General features: G+C 56.9%; 1 protein-coding gene across 1 annotated transcript in view; it reads left to right on the forward strand.

The window, feature by feature from the left end:
- NTRK3 (neurotrophic receptor tyrosine kinase 3) overlaps window positions 1–14333 on the forward strand; it is a 315656-nt gene that overhangs the window by 79574 nt on the left and 221749 nt on the right. The window contains exon 5 of the mRNA XM_036278049.1: window positions 7230–7298. Within this exon, the coding sequence (XP_036133942.1) occupies window positions 7230–7298 (69 nt within the window). The remainder of the gene's footprint in view (window positions 1–7229; window positions 7299–14333) is intronic.

Raw genomic sequence — 14333 nt, forward strand, 5'->3', positions numbered from 1 at the left:
CTCCTGGGCGGCGAGATTGGATGGTGCCCCCTTCCTCCTGCTCAGCCCGCGGCGTGGATGGCAGCCGGGGCTGCAGCCAGCTCTGGTGGGGGGCAGGCTGTGCGGGAAGTCCCAAGGTCAACATCGGGGAGGGGCGCCCAGCCGGTGTGGCTCAGTGGTTGAGCGTCGACCCCTGCACCACGAGGTCACCAGTTCGATTCCCGGTCAGGACACATGCCCAGGTTGTAGGCCTGATCCCCAGTGGGGGGCATGCAGGAGGCGGCCAATCGATGTTCTCTCTCATCAATGTTTCTGTCTCTCTCTCCTCTCCCTTCCTCTCTCTCTAAAAATCAATAAAGGGCCCTGGCCAGTTTGGCTCAGCGGTTGGAGTGTTGGCCTGCGGTCTGGAGAGACCTGGGTTCGGTTCCCGCTAAGGGCATGTACTTCGGTTGCAGTTTGTCCCCGGCCCTGGTTGGTTGTGCGGGTGGCAGCCACTCGATGTGCCCTTCACGTCGATGTTTCTCTCTCTCTCTCCCTTCCTCTCTCTCCCTCCCACTCTATCTGTACAAAAAATGGAAAAATATCCTCAGGTGAGGATAAAAAACAACAACAAACCAATAAAGGAAAAAAAGTAAAATAAAAATCAACACCGGGGAGGGGTGGGGTCCATGCTCATGGAGACCTGGGCAGCACCCTGCCAGCCTCGATCTTCTCCGATGGTTTCTTCCTTCTCAGCAGGCTTCGTGGGGTCGGTGCTCCCTTTCCTCCCGATTCTTGAGAGCCCCAACATGGTGTGGCCGGGGTGGGGGCCGGCTGTCTCCAAGAAGACCTCGGGGCTACTTCCTTCGTGGGGAAAACGAGAAGAAGACAGCAGAGCGCCGAGGGGCGGCTGGGTCTTTCGGAAGGGGCAAGCGCACCTTTCAAGAGGCTGCCTTCATGTGAAGGAAATAAGGCCCCAGCCCCTGGGCGCCTGTGGGCCAGGCGGTGGACCTCTGCTGTTTCCCCGTCAGTGTGCTTGGTGCTCCGGGCCCGTTCTGTGCTCAGAATCGGGCTTCTTGCAAGCAGCAGAGAGAACCCTCTAGAAGACAGCGGCCCTGGCGTTCACCTTTGGGAGGCGAGCTGAACAGACCTCTGGCTCTGGTTTCTGGTTCAACAGTCTTTTCCAGGAGGAGAATGGGGTAGGCCCAGGGGGAGCTGACCAAGTGGGCAGAGCAGGTTGGGGCTTGGAGGCTGGAGGCTGGAGTGACTGGGCCCAGACAGGGGGTGACTGAGACTGGACTGGGGAGCTTTCAGAGGTCTCAGTGGGGCAGTCACCTGGGCTGTCAGGACCTCGGGGCATACGAGGGGCTGAGAACAGGTGTATTAGTTTGCTTGAGCTGCTATAACAAAGTAGACTGGGGGGCTTCGTCAACATAAACTTTCCCCCTCGGTCCTGGAGGCTAGACGTCCGAAATGAAGGTGTGGGGGAGGTCGGCTTCTCCCTCGGCTCGTAGGTGACCGTCTCCTCCTCCCCTGTCCTCACAGCAGCTCCCTCTGGGTGTGTCTGTGTCCGAATCTCTCCTTATAAGGACACCAGTCGTGTTGGACTAGGGCCAGCCCCTGTGGCCCTATTTTACCTTAATGACCGCTTCAAAGCCTTTACCTGCAAATACGGTTACTTTCCGAGGTTCTGTGGATTAGGGCGTCAGCGAAGGAACTTGGCGGGGGCACCGTTAATTCACGACAGAAGATAGACCCAGAGCGGGAGGGTCTAAGGACACGCGAGGGGGAGGGAGGAGCCTAGTGGGAGCAGAGCGGAGCCGACCAGGTGTCAGGTGCGGTCATGAACAGGTGGGACATGGACAGGTGGGGAAGCCAGGCTGACGGCAAGGGGGTGGGGCACAAGGACAGCAGGACACCTGCCACAGGCAGCCCCTTTCACACTCGGATCCTGAGTCCTCATTGCCCACGGGCCTGCCTCTGCCAATAGACAGAAGCATTTCCGAACATCTGCCCCGCGGTGAGCCCAGGAAATCCATAGCCTGCCATTTTTGGAAGGATCCATGTTTGGATCGCTTTGCGGATGGGGCTCAGTGTTCTCAACTCTCAGTCCCAAAGGACACGGGGTGCTTCGGGCAACAGAGTTCATCAGGCTGGCGTTTCTTGGCAGCGGGGCCCATCTTGAGTGTCCCTCTTGTTGGATCCAGGGGCAGAAGTGATGTCCTTCCCTGTCCCAGGGCTGCAGTGGAGCGCCCCCTGTAGGAAAGAAATGGGGCTGCTTAGCATGCCGAGGATTTTGCCTGGAGGGGGGGAGGTTTAATGCAGGAGGGGCCTCCTCGGCCCTCTCCCTCCTCGGGGTCACAGTTTGGCCGTTTGTGTGTCTGACTCCCTGTTCCCAGGGGCTGCATGGTCGTCCTTGCCTGGGACTCTGGGCCCGGAGTCCAGGCTGTGGGAGCCAGTGCGCAGGACAGACTGAACGGGCTTGTCTGCCTCAGACGAGGGGTGCAGGGGCAACGTCACGCAGCCTGACTCCGGGAACATGTTCGATGCGTCCTCTCGTAACGTCTCGCTCACCCGGTTAATTCCAGTGGTCAGGTGGCTGGGAAACGGCCCACTGACCCCCAGCAAAGTCAGAGACGGATGCTCACGGGTCTGTTAGGGAGGAGACTCCGGGCCAAGGCTGCTGGGGGCCCAGGGGCAGGAGAGTAACCAGCCCATCAATCCCCCGAGGCCGGTGAACCCAGGTGAGAATGGCCGGGTGGGAAGTCAGGGCAGGAGGTTCCGAGTGGGCGGCGAGTCTGTAGGAGTCTCATGCCTCAGTTTCCTCACTCGCCTGCACCATGAGCATTCGTAAGGGCCTGTGGGGACAGGAGGGCCAGAGGACCTTGCACGTGTGTGCGTGCGTGTGTGCGTCTGGGGCTGGATGCTTCCACCGCGTGTCCCCAGCAGTATCGCTGTCTCTGGGAACGTGCACTGAGTTGTGTGTGTACTGATCACACGGTTCTGGGTTCTGGGGATGTCGCCCATTGCCCGCTGCGAGTCTTTGCGTGAAGGCCCCTCGGAGCCAGTCAGGTTCGGACAGCAACCTCTGAGCCCCTGCTTCCTCCTCTGTGGCACAGAGACTGTCCTGATACCTGCCTGGGCAGCCACCGAAACGTCACACAAGGTCACGAGTGCGAAAGCGCTCACCACGGTGCCTGGTGCTCGGTGAGCCGGGGTGAGTGACGCTGTGGACGGTGCTGGTGCTGCGGGAAAGTCCCGGGTCGTGGGAGGAGTCCGGAGCCCGGCCCTCCCTCCGGAGGGGCCTCTGTGCTGGCGGGGAAGCTGGGGCGGAGGAGAGCGGGCACCGTGACCACGATGCTGTAGTGGCTTCTGTCCGGCGGGGAGCTGGAGGAATCCGAAGCTGAGACACCCCCGGGACAGCAGGAGCCCACCTCCGGGGTCCCAGCCTCCCTCTTCGCTAACTTGTAAGATAATGCTATTTCTTGTTCTTTATTTGCCCAAATGCCTGTTATTTTCTTTCTTTCAGAATCCAATTTTCTCGTGACATTTCTGCCTAATGTAGAAAAACATGACCTTTGTGAGGGGACATTCCCGGCAGCCTGTTCCCCACCTGGGCCCCCATGGTCCTCCCGCCTCACCTGGACCACTCCGGTCTCGGGGTCCCTCTTGCTTTTGTTCCTGGGACTTGGCGATCCGGGTTCCGGGGGCTCGGCCATCCGGGTTCCGGGGGCTCGGCGATTGAGGTTCTGGGGGCTCGGCCATCTGGGTTCCGGGGGCTCGGTGATCGGGGTTCCAGGGGCTCGGCCATCTGGGTTCCGGGGGCTCGGCCATCCGGGTTCCAGGGGCTCGGCGATCGGGGTTCCGGGGGCTCGGCGATCGGGGTTCCGGGGGTTCAGCCATCTGGGTTCCGGGGGCTCAGCGATCGGGGTTCCAGGGGTTCGGCGATCCGGGTTCCGGGGGCTCAGTGATCGGGGTTCCGGGGGCTTGGCCATCCGGGTTTTGGGGGCTCGGCGATCGGGGTTCCGGGGGCTCGGCCATCTGGGTTTTGGGGGCTCGGCGATCGGGATTACGGGGGCTCGGCCATCTGGGTTTTGGGGGCTCGGCGATCGGGATTCCGGGGGCTCGGCCATCTGGGTTTTGGGGGCCGACTTTCACAGGCGGCTGCTCAGCTCTAGAACCAGGGTTTGGTTCAGGGCGCGGGAGAGGGGCGGCCCCCTGGTCGACCTGTGCTGCGCTGGATGCTGTCGTTTGCAGACAGGACGCCAGGAAGACCAGACAGACAAAAGACTCTGCTGGGTGAATTCCTCACACTTACGGAGGCATCGTCAAGGTGAACGGTGATGCAGACTCAAAGAGCGATGCCGAACTTATTGCCCTTGACCCCAAGTGGTCCTCGTCCCTTCCCCACCAGCCTCCTGCGCCCGTGGGAGGGGGCCCGCCTCTCCATCACAGTCATGGGCCGTCACCAAAGAGGGGGCCACCTCAGATGAGAGGGGGCAGCCCTGTCCCTCAGGCTGTTCTTGTACTTGACTGTCTGCTCCTGTGAACCCCCCAGCCCCAGCGTCTCCCACGAGCTCCATCCTGTGCGCCCCTCAGCCCACTGGATCCCTCTCCTTGGAAACCCAGCCGGCATCTCGGGCAACGTTTGCAAGGGGGAGGCTCTTGAGCCCTACCTCACCCCCAAGGGGGACCTTCCTTCATCTCATCGCCACTTGTCTGGCTGCGGAGGCCCCTCTCCTTCCTCTGCCAGACCCCGCGCAGGAGGAAGTTCTGGTGGTTCCTCCTCCAGCGCCTTGGATCCGCCCACTACTCGCATCGACGCCCTCTCCTTGCCCGGCATGGCCTGCCAGTGCCCCGTGCTGCCCTCCTCTTAGAAATGTAGCAGATGCTGCCCTGCCCTGCAGGAAACGACCCGTCGCCTTCCCATTGCTCCTTAAAATAAAGCCCAAACTCCCTTCCATGGCCAGCCAGGTGGGGCCGGCATGTCCCCCTCCTACTTATCCAGACCACTCTCCTTGGCCTCCTTCCTGTGCCCCTGGACGCTCTCCGGCCTTCTCACTTGTTACTCCTAGAGCACCCCTCCCGGGCACACAGACCCTGCTCCCTTTTCTCGCCTGGCTCCCAGGGACCTGCGCCAAGGGCACGTCCCTGTGCCCGTCCGTCTGAAGCAGCCCGCTCCCTCTCCCGCCTCAGCTGCTCTCGCTACCCTTCCCCGCTCATTGCAGCCGGGTTCTCGTTTCTCGTTTGGAACGTGAATGGAAGTGCCCGAGGGGCCTCGTCATCTGCCCCCCCCCCACGCCTCAGGGAAGCCCGCATTGGTCTCTGAGCAGGTGCTTCTTACGGAAGCTCTGATTATAGACGCACCTGTAAGCACGTCCGCACGTGGGTGTGCGAGCGAGCAAGGCTCCGTCCGCATTTACTGCCGATGGGTCGAATGGACACTTAGATGCACTGTGTGTGCACGTGTGAGTACATGTGTGAGTGTGCACATGCTGATGTGTCCCCACGTGGAATCCCGACTGCCTTCCGTGGCCATCATCAGATGAGAACATTGCTCCTGGGGAGCTCTTCAGTCCCAGCAGCGTTTAAGGGCTGCCTTCATTCATTCATTCATTCATTCATTCATTCATTGTTTATGTATTCATCCATTCATTCATTGTTTATGTATTCATCCATTCATTCATTGTTTATGTATTCATTCATTCATTATGTATTCATTCATTCATTCAGTCAGTCATTCACTCATTCACTTATTCATTCCTTTATTGATTTTAGAAAGGGAGGGAAAGGGAGAGAGATAGAAACATTGATGAGAGAGAACATCGATTGGCCGCCTCCTATATGCCCCCCACTGGGGATCAGGCCCACAACCCAGGCATGTGCCCCGACCGGGAATCGAACCGGCGATCTCTTGGTGCATGGGTCGACACTCAATCACTGAGCCACACTGGCTGGACTATTTTATTTTATTTTTTAATCCTCACCCGAGGATATTTTTCTGTTTATCGTCAGATAAAGTGGGAAAGAGGGAAAGAGAGAGAGAGGGAGGAAAAAAAACATCGATGTGAGAGAGACACATTGACTGGTTGCCTCCCGCGTGATCCGGCCAGGGCTGGAGATGAACTGCAACCGAGGTATGTGCCCTTGACCAGAATGGAACCTACGACTCATCGGTCCATGGGCCAACGCTCTAACCACTGAGCCAAACTGGTGACGGCTAAGGGCTGCCTTTAAAAGCTGTGATCACATCATAAGTTGTTCGCTGAGCCTTGCAAAATAATAACTGTGGGTGCATTTCCTCTTTTATTTGGAAGAGGACCGGCTACCCCTTTCCCCGGTACTTCCTAACGAGAACAATTAAATAGCCATTAGGAGGAGAAATGATGTGTCAACAGAGCTGATGTCTCCATCACTGACGGCACCTTCGCTGGGGGAGGGAAGGCCTGGAAGGGAAGGTAGGCACCTGTGTGCAGTTTCTCGGCTCGTGCGAACGTCAGGAACGCTGGTCGGTGAGCGGACACGTAGTCATGGGAGATGACATGTCCCGGCGATCTGTCGTGGAGCATTGTGCATGGTTATCAGGACCGTATTATCGACTCCGTAGCTTGTGACGGGTTCATCTGAGGTTAGACGTTCGTATCACCGAGGAAAAGAGAGAAAGGGGGAGGGAGCTTTTCATTAGAGGTGACGGTTCTGTCTACATGACGGTTTGCGGTGCTGGTTTCACGGATGTAGACGTATCTTCAAACTCACCAAGGCGTGTGCACCAAACGCGCGCAGCTTCTCCGTTGGCCGAGTTCACCTCGATGAGGACAAAGGATTGTGCATGGCTGTGTGCCCTGCGCGCTCTCGGTTCACCAGTGGGAAAGGGTCTTCAGAAGGGCTCCCCGAACTTTGATTGTGGTGAGTGGATGTGGGAGAATGATCCCTGGCCGGGGCACGTACAAGAAGCAGCCAGTGAATGCGTCATTCAGCGGACCAGCAAACCAGTGTTTCTCTCTCTCTCTTCTTTCCTCTGTCTACAAATGAATTTTAAAAAATCTACATTAAAAAATAATAATACATTTTTTTATTTTATTTGTAAAACTTGGCCCTTGGCAAGGGTTCCGAATCCTCTCCGAACCTGCCCTGCGGCCCTGCAGAGTGGCACAGGGGGGGCCGTAGAGTGGAGCGAAGGAGAACAACGATGAGCCGGGCTCCGGAGGGCGTCGCCTACGCCAGTTTGGTCCTTTAACCCCCCGCCCCCCATTTCTTTGTCTCTCTTGCAGAAACCTGTCCAGTAACCGTCTCACCACACTCTCGTGGCAGCTCTTCCAGACGCTGAGTCTTCGGGAACTGTAAGTTCGGTTTTGGAGACCGTCCACCCTAGCGGAGTGGTGGTGGAGGCTGGGTGGGGAGTCACGGAGCCACCTGGGGCCAGACGTGACTCGAAGAGGCTGCCGGGGTCGGAGGACACGGGTGTGCCACGTTCGGTGAGAACGAGCCACCCTGTCGCTTGCTTTCTGGGCTCAGTACAGGTGGGAAGACGGGAACCTGGCCTCTGCGCGGGACCCCGTGGTGTGATCTCTCGGGAGCTAGTGCTAATAACATCCGTGTTGTAATAGTAAAGGGCATTTATCAGTTTATGGCAAAGAGCATTGACACCAATAACCTTGTAGCTTATCAGGTGCACTTTCATGTGTTTGACTTCAGATTTACCATCACAAGCATCACGGGAGGTAGGTATGATGCCTCCCGTATAAAATGTCTCTCTGCACTTTGCAGTGAGGGTTCTGAGCCCCAGAGAGTCACGTGAGGCACAGCCAAGACCGCACGGCTAGGGGTCGGCAGAGCCTCTGACCTGTCAGCATCCTTTCTGCCTCTGACGGTCTCTGTCAGCCTATCTGGCCGAGCACGGTCATCCCCGAGGGGCCGGGGCCCTGTACCCAATCGCCCTGCCTGTGGCCAGCTGAGCCCTGCTGCTTCTCCAGGCTGATGAGGGCACCCCCATTCCCAGCCAGGCACACGTTGGGTAGATGAGTGAGAGTCCGTGACCACTGCTGAAAAAAATAACCCGTGTTGACGTGCGAGTCATCAGGGTCGTCTCTGTGCATGAAGGACAACACGTTGCGTTGAGGGAACAAATCAAGGAGTATGTTGAAAAGGGCCTGAAGCGTGGATGAAGTTGGGGAGCCAGGGTTCCAGGGACACAGCTCACGTGTTCCCTTTCGCCTGGTGTCTCAGATCCCAGTTCCGAGTGCAGATGGCTTTCTGGCCTTGACCTTGGGTCCCTGCCCACACCGTTGGCCTTTTAGCCTGTGTCCTCCCACCCGCTCAGACCTGAGTCTGCAAATGAGTCCTAACCTTTGCTTTTCTGGCCCAGCGGTCAGGGAGGGGGACATTGACATCCTGTGTCTCAGTAGCCCATCACCTCCGGTGGCCTTGTCTACCGTCCTCATACGTGTCCCTGTGATGTGCACAAAGGCCATTCCAGGGCCGGGCAGTGCCCAGATTGTCTCGTTGATGGTGTTGGAGAGTTTGGGGCAGTACTGCTGTGTTCCTTTCTCGGGGTCCCCCTCCCACTAGCTCCTCCTCTGTCCTGAGCAGCGAGCGTAGTGATCGGGGCTCTTTAGTCAGTGCGACTGCCGCCCACATGGACACCACCGAAAACTCCTACCTGAGCTCGGACAAAGGCAAACATACACGTCTTCGTTTGAGAAGCCCTGGGAAACTAGCCCGGGTCGCAGGCGTCCGTCAGATGGCTCCACGTGGTGGGTTGTCTTCACTCCCGTCTTCGTAGGTAGAAAAGGCCTCAGAGTTAAATCGACAAGCCCGTCCGCTCACACCGAGATCTCACTCAGTGCCAGGCACGGTGCCAAGCAGTCCCTTGAATTATGTCCGTTACTTACTTTAATCCTTCCAGCAACTCCGTAGGCAGGAATTATTACTATCATTTCGTATTCAGGGACGCCGAGGTGCGACGCAAGGTTACGATCACCCATTCATTAAGTGGCAGCCTATGGACTCAAGGTCTTGCCCACTATCCTCAGCTCTCTCCCAACTTTTTTTTTTTTTTAATTGAATTCATTGGGGGTGACATTGGTTAGTAAAAGTATTTAGGTTTCAGGAGTGCAGTTCTATAATACAACACCTGTATATTGTATTGTGTGTTCATCACCCCAAGTCAAGTCTCCTCCCATCACCATTTATTCCCACTTGACCCCCTTCTACCTCCCTCCACCCCCTTTTCTCTATCTCCCAACTTTTTCCGTCTGTTTCCAATCCAGGGATCTACAATAATTTTCTTTTTTTTAAAAAAATTTTTTCCCTTTATTGATTTTAGAGAGAGAGGAAATGAGAGGGAGAGAGATATGGAAACATTGATGAGAGAGAACATCGATTGGCTGCCTCCTGCACACCCCCCACTGGGGATCAGGCCCACAACCTGGGCATGTGCCCTGACCGGGAATCAAACCGGGGACCTCCTGGTGCATGGGTCGACGCTCAACCCCTGAGCCACAACAGCTGGGCTACAATAATTTTCAGAGCGAATGAATGCAGTTCTTCCTTTTGTTGCCCTAGGACTGACTGGGGCCCTGACATACGGGAGCGGTAGGGGGCTCCCTCTTCTGGGAGTCTTGCATCGAGTTCCTCTCGAACATCCCCAAACCCACCTGTGGGAGGCCAGGGACCGCATCTCTCCAGAGGACACCTGGAGTCTGCCGTTGGCTAAGTTATTGAGAGAATGTTCTGAAAAGTCACTGGGTGCACAATCAACGGCGTGTTGTCCTGGTGACCTGTTTTGTGGAGTTTTAGAAACAGTTGCTCTGAGGATATATAGTGAAAGCCAATGTCCGGTTGCTCCCAGAGGATCACGGGATTGTGCATTCATCGTGGCCCAGGATCAGTACCCCCGTGAGCTGGATATGGCTGACGAGGGAATGAAGACCTTTTCTCCAGCGTGAGCCAGTGTAGCCACCGCGTCCATGGGGTATTTCATTTCTGTCTCATGGTTAAATAAGAAAAAAAACGCTATCAGATGATAAAGAAGCCCCCTCCGAGGAGCCGCCGCCCTGGTCGGGGTCTGTTTTTTGAGGAAGAGTTGAATAGTGAGAGTGGAAAATTTATCTCTTGTCTGGAGGAGCTGCGTGTTGACTCTTCACTGTGGCTGTGATTAAAATCCAAACAGTCTCAGCTCCTGACCAATGGAAGGGGAGGCAGTGTTTTGTTGTCCGGCTTCCTGATTAGTCGGCATGGCGCCCTCTGCCACCAGCCATCAGGACGGCCAGGGTCTGTCCGGCGGAGCCTGTGGGCCGGGTATTTCCAGGAAGGAAGGATTTCGGCCCCAGGAGAGGCCAGAGGGTGTTGGCTCTGTGTGCTGTGCCAGCCCGAAGTGGGAGGCTGAGGCTCCTGTGGCCTTCTGCAGGAACAGAGGGCAAACGAGGGCGTGCGACCATTTCTTAGCGCATTTTGTGATCACCGACGACCTGCCTGCCCCAACCAGCCTGTGCCCGATGGAAGGTCCTTGACGTGAGAACTGTTATCGGGGTGGCCCATCGGAAGGGCTGGGCCTTCACGACTTTCACAGTGGGCACCTAATATATATGAGGTCCTGTCTCCTCTTTGGAACAACCCCACTTGGGAGGTATCCTTATAACCAGTTTTACAAATGAGGGGTTTGAGGCTTGGCCAAGTTAAACAACTGGTCTACCATCACATGGCTAGTAAACGGAACTTGGGGAGCGAGTGGTATGATTGTTACCACCGTCCAGGCCTGCTGGTTCCAAAGACCCCTTTCTTTGCATAACAGTCACACCCTGCACAGGCCCGGTGTCACCTTCCCGAAACCACTGTCAAGACGGAGTGGAACCCAAGGGAAAACAGCCCAGACACGTGAGCACATCAGAGCCCTGCCCTCTGCCAGAGACTCCCTTTATTCCTCTCTCACTTGCTTTGGTGAGACGAAGGCTGTGCCCTTGGCCGAGCAACGGACCCAGGTTGTGCTTCTCTTGTGGAGGGAACTGAAAGCCTCTTTGGAGAAGCCGGCCCCGCTCCAGGGGCCCCGCTCTGAGGACGTTGGAACTGGCGTTCCCAGTGTACTCGGAAGTTCCTGGTTACGGCAAGATGGTGTTTCCTCTTACAGGGAAGACCGGACCCCCTGGCCGGGAATCAGAGCGAGAATCCGAGCTTGTCTTAGAGATAATGAATTAGAAAGAAGAGGAGCTGGGATTCTGAATCCCATGATGTCATATTAGGCAAAGGCAAGAAGTACCCAAGGAGATAAACTCACAGTACAGAACCCCCCTGAGATCCCGGAGGACCGTTCTCCTCCTACCCAGCACCCACAGAGCAGATGTGATTAAAACAGATTGGGATATTTCATTTTCTTAAAGCGAAGTGATCATCACCTCTGGTGTAATTTGCAGATTTAATCAACTTGGCAGACTAGGAGCTCAGTACCGGGAAGGGGTTTGAGCCGATCCTGGCCCGTGAGCACTTCCCACGGACCTCCGGGAAGGCACTGAACAGTCCTGTCAATAATCGTGTGATTCCAATAATAATCTCTGGCCTCCTTATAGCCCCCCGTTCCTTCACAAAGCACATTGACACACACCACGCATCCTCGTGATAACTTTGCGAGGAAGGAAGGTTGAGCGCGATCACCCCCATTTTACAGACATTAGAACCGAGCCTTGGAGGATTAAGTTACCTGCTCTGTTGGTTTCCTACGGCTGCCTTAACCTATTAGCCCAAATCTGGTGGCTTCAGTCCACAGAAACGGATCCGCTCACTGCTCTGGAGGCCAGAGTCCAGCTCGAGAGTCAGCAGGACCCCAGGAGAGGCATCTTTCCTTGACTTTCCAGCCCGATGGCCCCTGGGGCTCCCTGGCCTGTGTCGTGTCCACCTCATCCTCTCCTGCCTGTCTTCCCCAGCTCCTTGTCTTCCTCTCTCCCTACTGTCTCGGATAGAAATACCAGTCATGGGACCCAGCGCCCACCTGAGATCCAGAGGGATCTCATCCCGCGATCCGTAACGTGATCGCACCTGCGAAAACTCTATTTCTAAAGAAGGGGACATGCATGGGTGAGGATTGGGGCATATTGGGGGCGGGGGTATACGCTTCAATTTACTATATTTGCCCAAGGTGACCCAGCTGGCTCGACTCAGATCTTCTAGGTACTATTCCTGCCACCAGACTGGGGTCTCCAGGAGGCCTGTGCTGGTCACGTGGCCCTTCGGGCGTGCTCTCCCCTGTGACCGCAGATCTGGGTCCCTTCCTCATTTCCGCTGCCCTAGGACTGCCCCTGGGAGCCACCGCGCCGGGGTGGGGGTGGGGAAGAAAACCAGAGTGATGGCTGGCCGGGCACCAGTGCTTCCAAATACCCAGTCTTGGCTGTGGCGAGCAGCCGAGTGTCTGGTACGCAGGCCCCCTGGGGCTGAGTTCATCTGTTGGCAGCCCCCAGGGCCCTGCGGTCAGGCCCGGCCGGGTGTGGGGAGCTCTGCCTGAAGCATCCACGGGGCTGCTGCATTATTGATGGAGGGGCCTGGAGGCGTCCCTGCGCCCTGGCCGGGGGCTGCTGTGCTGGCGCTCGGGTCCATGGGCTTGCCCTCCTCGGCCCCTGGCCCGCGTCTCTGCTGAGCCCTCTCCTCAGGAGGGGCTGAGTGAAGGGGCCTCTGTTTTGAGACTCAAATGCTCTGCTGTGTGTGTGCCCTGCAGGCTGGGAGGCAAGTGCAGGGGTGGGGGGATAGCGCAGGGTGCTTTTGCAGGTTCCAGAAAGCTCCGGCTTGGAGGAGGGGGCTGGGTCTCACGGCACGTCCCTCCTGTTGGCTCAGGTCCTGGAGGAAAAGGGTGTTAGTGGGCCCTGTGCCGGCATTTCTGGGCGCAGACATCGAACCTAACTCCCTCCCGAGCCTCAGCACACGTTGGCCTCGTCCGCCTTTCAGGGGCCCCCGAGGTGCGGGGTGTGCCGCAGGGTGGGCCCAGACCACAGCAAGCACTGACCAAAGCGCCCTCACTTGTCTGGTAGCCACCGCCCCAGGTGGATATGGGTATTTTTACGATTACTTAATCATGAATGACCACATCTCGTCAGGTAAGCAGCTGGGCCAGACCAGGCTGACCTGGTTCCGTTTTCCTGTATTGCACCAGGGCCGTGGGGTCTCTCCACGGAGCCCCCACAACGTGAGCCCTGACTGCTGCTCCGCTCAGGCCCCCCCCCCAGCACGCAGAAGCTAAGGAGGCCACCAGACGTCCCCTTCCCCGCGCCTCCTCCCTGTTGCCAGGGTTAGACGGTGATGCGTGTGACGCATTCGGCACAGTGCTGGGCGCGGGATAGACCCAGCGCACATGTTCCTGTCCGATTAGTTTAACGCTCCTCTCGCCTTCTCCTGGCTGCTTTTTCTCTCTCCCTCACTTCTCAACCTCAGAGGTGTCTTGCCTTAGCCCCAGGGCCAGCGCCTCCAAGACTTTGCACCTTGTCCTTCCCATTCCTCCTGTAGGACCTCATCTCCCCACCCGCCCCACCCCGACCTCGTTCCTCACATGTGGTGCAAAGGGTGTGGGATGAAGACCTGCTTTGTCACACACCAGCTGAGGGTCCCTGGCATGTGACTTAATCCCATAAACATAAGAAGGGTCTCACGTGTGGGGACAACACTGGCCGTCTCCTAGGCTCGTTGTGAGAAGCAGATGCTCAATGGCTGTTGGCTGTTTTCTTTTCTTCTGAAAGAGTGTGGGTTGTGGAGAAGTCAGGGGTCCTTGCTCACACAGTCCACCTGTTCTATCCCATCGGCTACACTGGTTCCTCCCCTTGATGCATGGTTCACTTTGGGGTCGACCAGTTGTCCAAAACATCCTAGGTCTTAGTGCAGGTTCCCCAGGGCCCCTCCCTCTAGACACCCACAGATTCATCTTTTTACTGGTCCAGAAAGGGCCATGCTTCCCCGAATGACCCAGGCCTTCAGATTTATCGGGCGCCCTTCACTTCATCTAATGCCCTTCATTGTCTTCCCTAATGACATAACCTCATCTAGAGGGGCGGTAACTCACTTGAAGTCACGAGGACAATCAGTGGAGAAGGACGGCCTGGAACTTGACTCTTCCGCCGTCAGACGTTCTTCTTCACCAAGCCAAGTGCCCCTGGAGAGCGGGCCTGCGTTTCCAGGGCTCTGGGCCCATAGCCAGACTTGGAACTGCCGCTCGTTGAGGACTGGGTTGATTGTAGGAAGGAATCAAGGTGGTCCTGAGATGGGCTTTGAGAAGATCCTGGAAGGGGCTCACCACCTCCTCCCTCCCTTTCTTCCTTCTATTTATTCAACAGGGATTCATGTGCCAGGCACAGTTGTAGATACTAGAAAGACAGCAATGAACCCAATAGGCAAATCTCTGACCT

This window comes from Molossus molossus, unplaced genomic scaffold, assembly GCF_014108415.1.
Source record: "Molossus molossus isolate mMolMol1 unplaced genomic scaffold, mMolMol1.p scaffold_m16_p_24, whole genome shotgun sequence".
In the NCBI taxonomy this organism is placed as follows: Eukaryota; Metazoa; Chordata; class Mammalia; order Chiroptera; family Molossidae; genus Molossus; species Molossus molossus.